This window comes from Petromyzon marinus, chromosome 3 (genome assembly GCF_048934315.1).
Source record: "Petromyzon marinus isolate PM22_M1 ecotype Great Lakes invasive population chromosome 3, UKy_Petmar_22M1.pri1.0, whole genome shotgun sequence".
In the NCBI taxonomy this organism is placed as follows: Eukaryota; Metazoa; Chordata; class Hyperoartia; order Petromyzontiformes; family Petromyzontidae; genus Petromyzon; species Petromyzon marinus.
This window is the reverse complement of record NC_133669.1, coordinates 11,559,976-11,574,697: the sequence shown is the minus strand read 5'-3', so window position 1 is coordinate 11,574,697 and position 14,722 is coordinate 11,559,976. Positions and strand designations below refer to the sequence as shown.

Below are 14,722 nucleotides of genomic sequence, written 5' to 3'. Positions count from 1 at the left end.
ACTTCTTTCGCATCGTACGTGGCCAACCGTGCTAATCGGAAAGGCTGATCATTTTAATGTCCCCTATTTGCAAACGACGTTAGAATTACACAACGTAAACTGATACGACTTGAACTGATCATTGATGTAAACAACTACGTATCAATGTTCTACAAGGACTATAGAGCTAAAAAAATTGGCAGCCGTGTATTGCTTGCTGGTGGAAGGGCCTGCTCGTCCGTGCTGAACAGTTTCAGTTTTCAGATTCATTTATTTGGTATAGCCCTGTGAGCCATTCGGCTCTTGAATCGGGTGCAACCGCAGCAAACAAAACCATGAACAAGAAAAACATCTTAAAGTGACTACGCGCAAACAGAAAAATCCAGGAAAAAACTGCAAAATCTTCAATAAAAAGCACCGTACACCAACGCTGTGTGCAAAAATCCCAGTGGGATGCAAGTCAAACAACAACAACAACCACAAGACAACTTAGATTAAAGCCATCAGTCTAACTCCGTACTACAACAAACAAACATGGCCAAACAAAAAAAAACGTTTTCGAAATCACCAAAATAAAGTCATAAAAGCAACGCAACAGCGATCATAGGAATTGTGACCGAAATTTAACAATAAACAACATATACCACCAAACCCTGTTGGCTGCATGAGTCGCTCCACAACAGCAGGAGCATCAGGAGGAGGCATCTTGGAAGAAGAAGAGGTGGCAATATTCCCACCCACAATGCCCAATAAAAGCTAAAAAAAAAACAGGCGAACTGCCACGTGCAGCGCCGATCTGGATGTGGATGCTGTAGTCGGAGTTCCAGCTCGCCTACTCGCCTCGCCCGTGGAGTTTGGTCTAGCAGGGAGCCGTCGCTACGCCTAAACCCGCGACCTCGACGAAGAAGCCGTTGCCGGTCCCTCGGGGGTCGGAGTCCGCTGCCACCGAGCGCAGAGCATCGGGAGGGACGAACACGGATGAGCGCCGATGAGGGGACACCGATCTATGCAGCCAGATCAGCCGAACTTGCCCTAGCGATCAATGGATGGTGAGAAGGTGTCGCTGCCAAATCGCCCGGCACATCCAGAAACTGTTAGTGCGCCCTCCGTTATATATACCACCGCGAACGCCTGTGCGGCTACGCTATGGGTAAACTACGTTTCGCGCAACTTTGTTTCCGCGTAACTATTTTGCGTGGAAAGCTAATTAAATATAACGTTTACCGACGACGTCGTGGCGTTTTTATCGCTCGGAGTCTACAACTTTCAGGCGAAATGTTGCATTTGTGAGATTCTTAAATGGCACGATAGCGTTCCGCGACGTCACCGCGCATAATGAAGGGGAGCGGCGACGTCACGAGCGACACCATTGGCTCGTTGCGAGCGCGCTCGGCGAACGTCAAGCGCGACGTCACCGCGTTGGTCAGTACCCGCACGCGCCGCCTCCGTGCGTCGTGACGTCGTAACCGCCGGCCCACGCGTCACGCACGTCGCGCGTCGCGCGCGCACGTAACCCAACCCTCCGTGCGTTTGCGTCATGACGTCATCCGCACGCTGCGGCGGGCGATGACGTCATTGTCGGGGCGCCTATTTCAATGTCCGCGGGCCGGGTCGCGGTATTTTGTTGCGCTGCCTTCACCACCACCACCAACCACCGCACTACTGCCGCGTCTGCCCCGCGCGAGCGATTCTCTCGCCACTGAACGTCTCGTGGAGAGCGCCGGCGGCCAGCCATGAACAGCCTTTGGATCGGGAACGTAAGTGCGCGGGCCCACCGCTTGGGATATGGGTGCACTGTTCACACAAGTACAACGCGTACAGTGCACGGCGTGGTCCCCTTAGCGGTGTGGCGGGTGGAAATTTTTTTTTTGGTCAGCGAGCGGCGTTGTGCGATGGGTTGAGGAGCCCTGGGTCTGCGGTCTCTCCGTGTGAGTCTTGGCCAGGATTTGCGAGTCTCGGGCGTTGATGGGTTTTTATGTGTCATGGTCCGGCTTCTGTGAGCCTCGGGCAGTTGAACACTGAAACACTTGGACATCGCAAGTCTGCCTTCTGGCGGTGTGAGCCGCGATCGTTAATAATGAAACCTTCACGATTAATAGAGGTCCCTTAGCGTGGCTCGGATGTGCCTCGGGCATTGTCTCTTAAGGCACATCGACAAGAATTTGTAATCGAAAGTAAATTGTTTAAATGAAACCGTGGATGCTGCAGTGATATTGAATGGATCATCATTGATGTGTCGAAACGAAAACATCGATGTTTTTGTTTCTTCTGCTATCCCTGCTGGAGCTCGCGATCCTGCCATGTGGCTTCAAGGTCGCGTTGCTAAGTAGCGATCCTGCATCATTTGAGGCCTGCTTGCTCGTTTCTGCAGACTAGGTGGCATTTCATAATAAAGGTTTTTGGCGTTAGATCGTGTTATTTATAAATGTGTCGTAACCCTCCACCACCCGACACGGCCAATCAGCAAAAAAGTCACGTTGACAAAAGACAAATAATTCACTACTTTAGCCCACCGGTGTGTTAAAGAGTGAATCCACAACATTTACAGTTTGAGTACGACGTTTCGCTGGTAAATACATCCAGCATCATCGGGCAATTCGCCAGAATGGTAAAGCCCTCGCTTGCTCCCGGTTTTATATAGAGCAGCAGCAGGGTGACGTCATAATTTAACTCATCAGGTGCAGTGACTACGTGTTAAACTAGGGGGCATTTGTTAACCGGTTGCAGCTGGATTGTGTGTAGCTCACCTTTGTGTAATCGTGTACCTGCACAACAGCCGCCTGTGACCATCTGGCGTGCTTCCTGCTTAGTTCAGTTGGCTGACCCAAGTTGGCGAACGTGTCTGAGAGGACGCGTCCCCTCTGGAGATGGAGCTATGCGATCCTGCGGCGTGCGAGTGCTTGATGTGCCGCACAGATGCAGCCATCATCACGGGGTCCACTCGGCTACAATAAAGAACTGCAGCTGGGCATTGGAATAATTGCGATGTTGATGTAAGGTGGTTTGAGATGCTGGGGAATTCGTGTCCAATAAATACAAATTGGAGAACCGTGAAAGATGATTTCAACCAGCAGTGGATTGATCATGGTTGTGGTTAATTAATTTTCGTACTTACTCTTGGAAATTGTTCCGCTCGCTGAAATGTGTACCTCCACTGCTGTTGATTCGCTTGTCTTTGAGAAATTCTGCATTTATGTCTCAAAGCTCAGTCCAACCTTAATACTGCACTGCAATCACTATGGACTTCCCACTGGGTGATGGAAATTCCATCATACTTTTTACGGGTCTGATTTGTATCGAGAAATCCCGAAGAGGTGCAGTGTAACCAGGTCCTGCTCTCTTTACTGACCCTGAAGTGATGATGGACTGCCTTCCATGACTGGAATGTAAAATTGTGAACTTGTAATCACGAGTACATTGCACTTCTAACCAAAATACCATTGGCCATCTTGAGCTGTGTTGCTCCCGAATATATTGATCTTGTGCAATATCCTGGTCAGGTGGCCCTGGCAGCTCGTCAACCTAAGCTTGGTCCCTGCAGCGTGTGCGAGGTGAGAGGCAGATGAAATCCAAAACTCTGCAATTGTTTCCTCCCTTGTAACAGTTGGCGCCGTACATGGATGAGTATTTTCTAATGCGTGCCTTTGCCGAAGCGGCACATCCTCTTGCTGGAGTGAAAATCATCAAGGACAAAGTGTCTAAGTAAGTTGTCGAAAAGCATGCTGCAGACACCGCTATCGAGATCAGTTTTCAGAAACTGATTCCGTAATGTGTAGCTTGCTAAAATTATATACTTGCAATAAAATCAATAGTTTCATGCATAATGAGACTGAAACTCTGGTGTGTAAATATATATTTTTCCCACGAGTGTGCATTGCAATGTTTGCATCAACTCATTGCTTCAAAGGTAGTGGTGTGCTAACTTTGGCCACTGTCACTGGTGAACTCTTATACCTATTTTCCACCACGGTTGTACTGTACGGAGCCAGTCGGATATGACTCAGGAGTCACCACTGACGTCAAACCCATTGAACAAGTGGAGACTCATGTAAATTATGCAGTACGCTGCATTTCTGTTGTACTGATGTCACATGCAGTGAAAGCTCAATTGGTCCTGCCGCTGGCCCTGCTGGACCCCAAGCTAGACTCGGATGTCTTGAGGCCAGCATGTCACAGTTAGGTTCCTGTTTGACAGTGCTAATACCCTGTAGGGAAAAAAATCACTGATGCCATGAGGCCCCCACACTGGCTCGGCTTGGTTATACCAGTGGAAAAGGTGAATTATATAAAACTAGTGGAAGGACCCAAACGACGGTTCCCCAACCCCCAGGTGCCCCCCTCTCGCACACATTTCTATAGGCCCCCCCCCAATCACACACCCCTCCCCATGTTCCCACCCCTATGGCAGGCCAGCGCTTGGTCTACAGCCAATCAAAATAATTCCAAGAGCTTGTCCACTTCATTATTATAGATAAATAATGTCCACGTAGTTTGTTGCTGTTTGTTATCCTATTTTGTCTGGATGGTAAAAGTGCAGTGGCTTTGCTCTACAATCAGGTTGAGTTAAAATCCAGCTTGGAAGTCCACACAGCCGATTTGGCTATAAGATTTAAAAAGAAAATGAGCATCGCTTATCGGGAGGTCAAAAGTGGTTATGTTTTGGTTAGATTTTTCCCTGTCATTGAAATGTGAAATTGTTCACTAAACAATTTTTCATGACACTATTTTGAAGCTTTTTTAAATTTCAACAGCCATAACAATTGTAAATTTAAAAAGCCCGTTGTCAATCCACTGCTGGTTGAAGGCCTACCCACACTTATCAGTCACAGATATTTTTTACTATAATGCACCACGCTGGTGGGATGATGGAAGTGTTGGGGTTATCCAGGACTAATAATAGGGTTTTCCCCTTTTTTCTGGCAAGAAAACTGAAACCTTTTTACAGTGGCCAAAGTTAGCACACCACTACCTTTTTACAAGGTTTCATGTCTGCATTAACCACAATACCTGCAGTCAAAATGCAAACAAAAAACATACTATGATAATATATGCATTTCAGTTTTGTTGCCAGAAAAAGGGGAAAAACCCTATTATTACATTTTGGTACTAGCAAAGGAGGTCTAATGATGTAGATGCTCACCCGAGACCCCTCATTACTTTGATAGTGCATTGTCTTTGAGCTGTACGCCTTTTGGCGTCATCTGGTCGAGCACCAATTGGGTCGAGGCTCAAAAGAAAGCCGTCCCTTGGTGTGGACCAATCAGTTTCAAAGACAATGCATATATTATCATAGTATGTTTTTTTGTTTGCATTTTGACTGCAGGTATTGTGGTTAATGCAGACATGAATCCTTGTAAAAAGGTTTCAGTTTTGTTGCCAAAAAAAAAGGGGAAAACCCTATTATTACATTTTGGGACTGGCAAAGGAGGTCTAATGATGTTATCCAGGACTAGTTCAGTTATCAGCCATGGTTAGCAATCTGTTTAAGGTTTTGTCAGGTTCCTAGTGCATTCATATCTGCACCACCGCTACCCGCAAACCTGTTATATCCATACTGTACATAATATTAAGAGACATTTTAATCCGAGCTTACGTTCTCTTTCCAGAAATCCCCTGGGGTATGGATTTGTAGAGTTCCCAAGCAAAGAAAAGGCTATGGAATGTCTGCACAAGTTAAATGGCAAACCAGTGCCCAATTCCTATCCAGTAGGTTGCACACAAATGTATTCACTTGCCGTTTTTTCGAATTATGGTACTACAGTAATTGTAACCATATGTTTAGCATACTTATATAATCGAATACTGAATAGCGGTTTTATGGCTAAGGACTGTACTTGTATTGGAAACACAGTCTTTCATAACTCTTAATTCAATTTGTGTAATAGAATCTGCACCCATTGCAATGATGTGACGCAATGTTGTCTGTGTAGTCACACTGAAGTTGAATGTCATGGTTGTATAAATGAAATAAGAATCGTGTACTTACCTTTTAGGATGTATAATAAGTTTGTTTGTAGATATGTTTATGTCTGCTTCCCTTTTTAGACATTTCGGAATATGGTTTGAAAAATGAATAAAGTAAACGTCAACTGTATTCAGCGGAGCGTGACATAAAGCAATGTATGATGGAATCAATGAGACAATTCTGCTTTATAATGCCTTCGTATATTTTCTTACCAGGTGTTGATGTTCAAATTAAATTATTCTACTTATGGAAACAGTATGAATCATAGGTATGACGTCTGCAACTGTGTTTACTTTCACCACATAGACCATGTCATTAATATTCTGATTTTCTATCTGCTTTCCAGATAAATCGCCCTTTGACATGTGCCTCTATGCTCGTTATCCACAGTGCACATGAAGACTGATGTGTTAATTCCAGGTTCCAAGTTAAATGAAAACTTGTAGTGCTTATTAACACAACGTTGTATACATTTTAAAAAGACAATTCCATGCACATGATGGACCATGTTATCCATTGTTTTGTGACTAAAAAAAAGTTCCCTTGTCATCGCAGCCATGGTTACACGCTCTTCCTGGGAGACCTCAGCCCGGAGGTGGACGACGGAATGCTCTTTGATTATTTTTCACCACGCTACCCGTCGTTTAGTGCAGCCAAGGTCTCGACAGATGCCTCTGGTCAATCCAGGCAAGTGTGGATTTCGAGTTTACACACGTGAGCGGGTATTGCGTGGTCCGTGAGCTGGCAATGGAAGGGTGCCAACAGTTAAGTGCCATTTCTAAAGTAAAACAGATACAGGAATCCCTCGATTTCCAAACGTTCGGTTTGAGAAAGTTTGCGTTCACACAATTGACAAATTATGGACACATGAACGAAATCGAATTTTGCCTAATAACGAAATTTCACACGGCACGGTGCCATGGGTTCAGACTCGTGACACCGCGTCATCGATCCATGACAATGTCACGGTATCCGTGGAATATATGCATAAACGTCTGAAAGGTTACTAACAAGGGGGGGTGGCGGCATTCGGTCCATTTAACTCGTTACGGCAGGAAACCACACAAGCTGGAGGGCAGACTGAAGCCGCTGCCAATGATTGCCCAAGCTGCGTTGTCTTCCGTGACTACCAAATTAGAGCTAATTAAATGTTTCAAATTAATTGACAAGTACGTTTTAGCTCTCTGCGTTCAACTTCATCCATTACTGGAATAAATGATGTCATTTAAAGCATGTAGAGAAAAATACACGTTCATGGACCTTTTTTACAAAAACTAACGATTTGAAGACAAATCTGGAAGTATTTTAAGACTTGCGGCCATTATTTCCTATGTTGATTAATGAGCATCAAATCATGCCCTTGCAGGCTTGTGTGTAACCACCCCTAGATTATCAACTGCATCTCTATATATAATTATGAATGTGAAAAAACTGTTTATTATATTGTAGATATGGTGACACATGCCTTTCCCAGCGCAGGCTAAAGGAGAAGCAAAGTGTTTGTTTAATCTTGCATTGGGATAAGTGCAACAATACGGGGATAAGGTATTTTCTTTACAGCAAAAGGCACAATTTGTATCATTGGCTCAGTCTTCCCATCATGCCTTGTGTGTCACATGACATCACCATACCGCATGTTTCCAGCATGTGTCGACTTTTGCATCAAATTAGTTTCTCATCATTTACAGAAAGTGTTTTAGAATTGGCTTCTTGCATTTGGATGTCTATTTAATTTCTCCCTCGTAAAAGGAGTTATACTAGTTTCAAGCTTATCTTTCCAAAGTGGGTAGCCAAGTGGGTAAATTACTTATTCTTCAATTTGTCAAATAGTAGTCATGAGGATCATTTACATGTGTGTGTGTGAGTGCAAGTGCATGCAAATTAACTGATTGTGTTGTCATAACCGTAAGTGGGCACTGAATTGTGCGCCAACTGTCTGGATGTCTTGCCAGCATTGTTATTGAAACAAGTACATGAAAGTACAACAGCAAGATTTTAACTCGATTACCTTTCCTATACGTTTCGCTCCTATCGCTTTTTGTATTGTTGTGACTTTCTAACCTGCCCCTACTGGACATCTGTGAAGAAAAAAGAGCTTCATAGCTCATCGGATTCCTCCAGTCAAAATAAAGATTCTGATTCTTAAAACATTTCCAATCTTGCCTGTGCATTCTTGTTACTACACATACCTTTCCAGGTCAAATGAAGGCTAAGTAATGATTAAACAGTGTTTGTTAAACACTTGTTTTTCTGAACGAAAAGCATTAGTAATTATACCAAACTATATAACCCTTCGGAATGCATCGGTATCTTTATTCACCCCCGTCTTTCAGTAACCCAAGGCATTCCCCTTTAACTTGTTTTACAGCCCAGTGATGAATGATGATTAAAATACAATTTGCATATTAATGCAGTGAGTTGTTAAGTAACTTGTGGTCGTGTGGTATTCCTTTGCCCACTAAAAGGGGCTTTGGCTTCCTCAAGTTTGGGGACGAGGCGGACATGACGAAAGCCTTGCAAGAGCAACAGGGAGCATGGGGACTGGGACAAAATCCGATTCGCATAAGCCTCTCCATCCCACGCAGGTAACCACTCGAGTTGGGGAGATGCTGATATCTATTGTATCATATAAGGTGCATGATAATTGTTTAATCGCTTTTGCGAAATATCTTGATTATTATTGCTCCTTTGTTTTTTTTTATATTGTATTTATTGATTTAGTTATTCCTGAAATTCCAAATGCAATTAAAATGATAACTAAATAGTTCTTATTTTTTTGTGCTTTGCTCATGTTATTCAAAGCACATGGCAGGAACACGCCAATATGACTTTTGCAACCCATTTTAATGTAGTTATTTCTTGCTTAACAGACTGCACGTGTGCGTTACGAGTATTATAAATTGTAAAGTTGTAAGGAAGATAATATTTGTGGCAGCCTTAAGTTGAGTAACCTTCAGTTGAAAGTTTAAGTAATCGTTTGCATATTGGCAGTACAGCAAAGCACAACAATCGGTACAATAAAAATGTGAATACAATTACTCGCTCAAGATAAAATGATAGTGTGATAATAATCATCTTGTGACATTTCATAATGTGTTATGAAAATAGATGTGGCAACACTCTAACAACAGCACGACTCATTGTTCACCTCGGGCTTTGCTGCAACTATGGGTCATGCTATAACAATTAGCGAATGTTTGTTGCTGTACATACAACGTACGGTATATGCAGATATGGGAATAGACAATGTGCTTCAATTTGTTAAGATGGTAATACCAATTACAGTGTACGAAGTGGTTTCTATGTAAAAAGCAGCAGAGGGCAGTGCAGCAGAATCCATTGTACAATACAACTATCCCTCTGTGTCCGCGGGGGTTACATTCTTTAAAGCTGACTGCCGTGGTTGGCAAAACCACGTTTGGCCATTCTAAAACCTTATGGGAAATAGGGGGTTAGGGCAACCACGGCCGTGGTCACACCTGTCAAAGCCTAACTAAGTTGCCCGTTGCATCACGAAACAAATTTATAAAAAAAAACAGTAAACGTTCAAGTACCATAATAAAAAACAATGAAATAATGTTATTTAGGGCAAAATTGGCAACATTTCTGCAAATAAACAATAATTAAGAGTCTAGAAACGTGGAATAATGGATCGCAACATGACAACGGTCACTATGCGAGAGAGAGCTTTGGTGGTGGCAAGAGCAGTGTTGGGAGCTGGGAGATGAGATGATGCACGGAGGGAATGCAGATGCGGTTGATTTGAAATTACACGTGCCAGTGGCCGTACTAAACCACAGATACACAACTCCATACCGCGATTAGCAAATTGGTATGCCGCAGGAAAACTGGATGCATAAATACCGCAGATGTGAAAAACGCGGTTGGTAAGGGATTGCTGTACTCTAATGAGCTCACATCTATGCTCCTCACCTTTAACCGACATTGACGAGCGTGGTGAAGTATTGTCAAATAACCCCCATGACACGAAAGGCATGTGGAGACCCTCATCAGGCCATGGATTGGCAAAAGGGCTGTTCCAGGATTATGTTTAAAGGATTGTGAACATTTTGTTCCTGATAATGCACAGACATTGAAGTTTGCACGTGGGACCCATATATTCTTGTAACGCTTCTAGAATCTTAACTAAATGTGTGTAACATATAAGGCAGTCTTTGACTTGCGAACACCCGACTTATGAAGATCCTCACTTATGAGCCAGCTTCCATGAGATATATTTAACACAGACTTGTGAACGCAAACCTGCACTTGGGTACTGAATCACGGAAACTATTTTGTTCAGCGGAGTATTCCTCTGCGAGATGTATCCCACTGGGACTGAGTGTGTGTGCGAATGCGCGTGTGTGTGCTCCCGTGTGTGTGTGGGGAGCGGTAGTGCAATGCTTAGCATGCTGCGCTACCAACCTGGCAACCCGAGTTCGGTTTTCGCTCATGACCAACACCAGTAACGATTATCAGACGTGTCCTGGGCCTCCCTTAGGTCAACTCGGCCTTAAATGAGTACCTGGTGCGGTATGTTAACATTCCCACTGGGGAGACAAAGGTGGCCGGCCGTGGTGCTGGCTACCCACCCCCTCCGTGTGCTTTTCCGGCCTTCGTAGGCACTACTTGCTAACAGCACTTGACCTAACAGTCTGTTACTGGACATCTGTCAAGAAGATCTTTATAGGTCATCGGGTTCCTCCAGTATAAATAAAGATTCTTATTCAGAAGGCTATACGGGGGATCGTTGTCATTGGTGTGTGTGTCTGTGTGCGTGCACGTGCTTGCCCCTGTGTGTGTGTGTATGTGCGCAATTGTGGGGACTCATTAATGCCCCTTCCAACAAGCAAGCCAGTATCAGGACTCAAGGTAATTGAAAATAGAAGTATTTGTTACTTTAATTTGTTTGATTACTATACAGTATTTATTATAGTATTACATGCAAATGTACAATAATTCTTACGAGTTTAACAATGCTTCCCTTTGAACCGTTAAACACATTTTATTACAAAGACTGTGCATTTAAATACAGTACATTACTGTGTTCTGACTTAGGAACTGTTTGACATGCAAACAGGTCGAGGACTGTAAGTCGAGGACTGATCGCAGTTATTTAATAATTATCAATTTCAAATGGATGCTTTGTTTTACTCTTCAATATTGTATTTGAGATGAATGTGACATGAACATAAATGCACGACAAAATAATGCAATTCTTAAAATTGAAGACATTTAGAAAATGCTAAAGGGAATTTTGGCCAAACTATTGTTGCAGAATTTGAATGTTTTGTGATTAAATGGACCAATGTTTTGTATCTCTTGTCCATCCTGAAAAGCATGGGGAAATCCCCAAGGTCTTATGCAGGTTTGGAAAGCAACAGCCAATTTCAAGTGCCCTTTGAGACAACAGATGGCCACCCGTCATCCGGAAACAACAAAATAAGCAGCAAGGGGGACCGTCCGACAAACATCAGCCAGCTGAACTACACATACACTCAATCTACATTACAGGTGCGTACCTTTTTGATTGAGCATTGTACCAAGCTGTGGGCTGTGTGAAGGATTACTTCAGTGGCATAAATAACGGCTTGCCAAACTACGGCTCCCAGGAAATTTCAATACACTATGTTTTGAAACGGGTAAATATTCTGAAGTGGGAGCAGCCCAGGGCACTTGGCCATTGCAGTTCATACCCAGACCACAAGGGTGCTGCTCCTAGATGTCTAAATTCAAAATTGCACAGCCAACCAGTGCCAGCGTGCACATGACCACGCTACAGTAGGTGCCTTGTGGCCCTCGGCCATATGAAGATTTTGGTATGGAGCTCATAGGGTCAGGAAGTTTTGACCTCTGGTATATCACGTGGAAATGTGTTATTCTTTTAAATTGGCAATTGTGAACTGCTTTTCTACACAAACATTTTGAGTACAAACACGTCTAGATAACTGTTTGTACATATCTATCATTACCACTGTCGCACAAATATTGACACGTATAGAAATATTAATGTAACTAACTGGTACATTTTTTTCCATTGTCAGGAGTATGATGCAGATGATTGTACACTTGAAGGTAAGTTTTAGTCATTTTCTGTTTAAAGCTTTACATCTTCATAATTTCAACCGCTTTGCCTGGAAGACAGGAAAATCTCTGGATTGCAAGTCCATTGCACGTGTGCATACAGTATGCGTATTTGCTGTATCTACAGCAAACGCGGAAATCTAATGTTCACGTTCGCGTGGCTTTTATCTTTCCATTATCCAGACCACAACGCAATTCTCGATGTGGAAGCAGCGAATCGAGAACTAATGGAGCACAGTGAGGAGCTGTTTGACTCCCTCATGAGCTGTCACTGGCAGCCACTGGATTTTGCTCCCAGCAAGCGAACGGCACCTGGATTGGATACTTGACCGTACATTGGCTGGGCTCAACACCAATCCAAATGCAACACAACACGGCACAGGAAAAGCAGTCTATCCTTGTACCTAACCGTACGGCGTTGTGTTATCGGTTGCAGCGGGAGTGTTTTATTTTTTTAGTAACATGATGAACGAATGTTTTTGTGATCACCCCCTCCCCTTCTGACAATGCTCATTGTTACTGAGTCTTTGTTCCAGTCTGGGTGTTGACTGACGATCAAGCGCAGGTTTTTTTTTTGCGTGTGAAAATTGTGGGTAGAACAATTCACTGCCGAAGCATTTTGTTGAATTGTAATGATTTGAGGTCGCGATTCATAAAGTTTTTTTTTTTTACGTGTTGGTGAATGGTGGTGCCTCCTTATGGCTACAGGAGCAATCTGAGCCCATTTTATATCCAACATAAGGCAGTAGCTTTAATCTATATACTGCTGAATGAAGGCCTACCCCAATAAGTGTCCTCCATTTTCGCTTCACGAAACCACAATCCATAAAGCTTTTGCACGCAAAGTGATTTAACTGCTCTTTCCCCTAGATGGTTGCATACTCGTACATGTTGCAGTCTTTGGCTGCCACACAGTCAATAGTCATGACCACCTGCCACCATCCTTTATGGCAACATGTCCTGCCTGAGCACATTTTATGGTCAATATGATGCCTCTAACTTCGATAATGTTTTCTGATCCTCATGTTCCTCTTGCTTTCTTAATGCAAGTCCAATCATTAACCTCTCCATGCATTTTTGCACTCTCTTCAGATGTTCATTTTTTTTGTCCACGTTTCTGATCATTTCAGAAGATGTATACACTATCTAAAAGCTGTCTTTTGGAAAGATTGAGATGTTGCTTTTCATTAGCATGATCTATCCACCCCTTGTGCCACACAGAATGACATCTTGCAAAATTGCGACTAAACATTCAGAACTCTGAAAGCTCATTATTACTCTTTTTGTTTTTGCCCAGGAAAGCCTCACCGAATGTCAACACTCTTCAGGAGGGTCCTGTTAAATTTTCAGAATAGGGGGTGATTATTCAAAAAGGGTAATCCCAGTGAAGTAATTTTTCATCATTGTGTTTGATCAATACCAAAGTGATTATTTTTTTTACTGAAAAGTTTTCATGGGTTTTGGGTTGCAGCTGTGATTTGCAAGTCAGTTGTAAGTGATGCAGAAAGATGACAACCTATAAAGGTTAAATTTAAATAGTTAAATGTTTAAAACAAATTTTGTTGTTTTTTTTACGTAGAGTTTTGTTTCTTAATTTTTTTCTGAAATGTATTTTCAGGATAAAAATTCCTTGCAGAAGATTTCCGGTTCGCAAATTGTGTTTGTAAATTTCACTGCCTTTTTACAAAAAAAAGCTTTAAAATTTTCAAAAAGTACTTTTTCTGTTGGTTTATTTTATAGGTGTTTATATGATTGCATACATTTTCAGTTTATTTTGATGGGGTGTTGTGTAGTAACTGGCCCTTTTTTTACTTGAAGGGAAATTAATTGTAAACATGACCTCTACTTTTCACAACACAAACCACCTCTTCGAAGCAGGTTGTGGTAGTGTTTTCAGATCATTTAATTATCATTCATGTGACGTGTAGTCAAACTGTTTAATTGAAATTGGTTTTACTTGAAGGGAAAAAGCTAGCATATTAAATTCTTTGTCTTTGATTTTCACCCTTGGGTGTGGCCAGGGGAAAGAGGACTGCACTCGTACTGACATTGTTCACCCAAATCATCGACACGGCCTTGTTTATGAAGTAAAACATTTCATTGTAAATGAATATGCATTGATAAACGCATACACTATATGCTTCGTCTGCCGATCCTCCTGCAGATATATATGTGTAGGCACTTTGACCTTCATACTTGGTATTTTTAGGTCTACCACTTTCACATTTGCAAATCAAGCAATGGTGTATATGGGAACGTGGAGTGTTATCTGGAGATTTGCCTTGTAGTAAAAAGAGCCATAGAAAGCTTTAGCCTCGCCCACATTACGCCGTAAGCGAAGCTTTCGCAGTCATGGCCGTCGAGTCATTGTCGGTGCGTATGCCACTTTGTCGGAGGTTCCTGAATCGACGTTGCTTGAACTCCATCCATACGTAAATACGCGGCCCGTAAAGCTGCTCGTGTCAAAAAAGTACCGTTCCATTATCTTTGTCCCCTTGCAAATGTGATCATGTATACGACGGGGAAACTTAGCTTTGTTACAAAATAAGAGTGCATTGTTACTCTTTCACGATGCACAGTTGAATGTGTGCGTGTTGCGGCGAGTACACGGAATTACTGCTGCCTGGTCGACTGTGCACAAGTTGGTGACAAATAAAAAAAAGATTGTAATTTTGAAGCGAGTACCGAGCCAAG

The 14,722-nt window shown here is 42.8% G+C and overlaps 1 protein-coding gene across 4 annotated transcripts; it reads left to right on the top strand.

The window, feature by feature from the left end:
* Window positions 1–1,515: 1,515 nt before the first annotated feature.
* Window positions 1,516–14,705, top strand: LOC116953741 (tRNA selenocysteine 1-associated protein 1-like). Of its 4 annotated transcripts, none has more exons than XM_032974070.2 (10): window positions 1,518–1,736; window positions 3,584–3,681; window positions 5,586–5,685; window positions 6,160–6,212; window positions 6,500–6,631; window positions 8,410–8,529; window positions 10,799–10,816; window positions 11,284–11,458; window positions 11,989–12,019; window positions 12,212–14,705. In XM_032974070.2, the coding sequence occupies exons 1-10, from the start codon at window positions 1,713–1,715 to the stop codon at window positions 12,355–12,357; spliced, it is 897 nt and encodes a 298-aa protein (XP_032829961.1). In that variant the 5' UTR covers window positions 1,518–1,712; the 3' UTR covers window positions 12,358–14,705. The 4 variants fall into 4 exon arrangements, with proteins under 4 accessions (XP_032829962.1, XP_032829965.1, XP_032829961.1 ...); XM_032974072.2 differs by lacking the exon at window positions 1,518–1,736 and adding an exon at window positions 1,776–1,907; XM_032974071.2 differs by lacking the exon at window positions 10,799–10,816 and having other exon boundaries at window positions 1,516–1,736.
* Window positions 14,706–14,722: the final 17 nt, after the last annotated feature.

Excerpts from the sequence above, each read along its gene's own strand:
- LOC116953741 (XM_032974070.2), top strand. The coding sequence starts at position 1,713 with ATGAACAGCCTTTGGATCGGGAAC. Across the intron at positions 3,682-5,585 it reads ATCAAGGACAAAGTGTCTAA|AAATCCCCTGGGGTATGGAT; the intron begins GTAAGTTGTCGA and ends TTCTCTTTCCAG. Across the intron at positions 6,632-8,409 it reads GATGCCTCTGGTCAATCCAG|GGGCTTTGGCTTCCTCAAGT; the intron begins GCAAGTGTGGAT and ends GCCCACTAAAAG.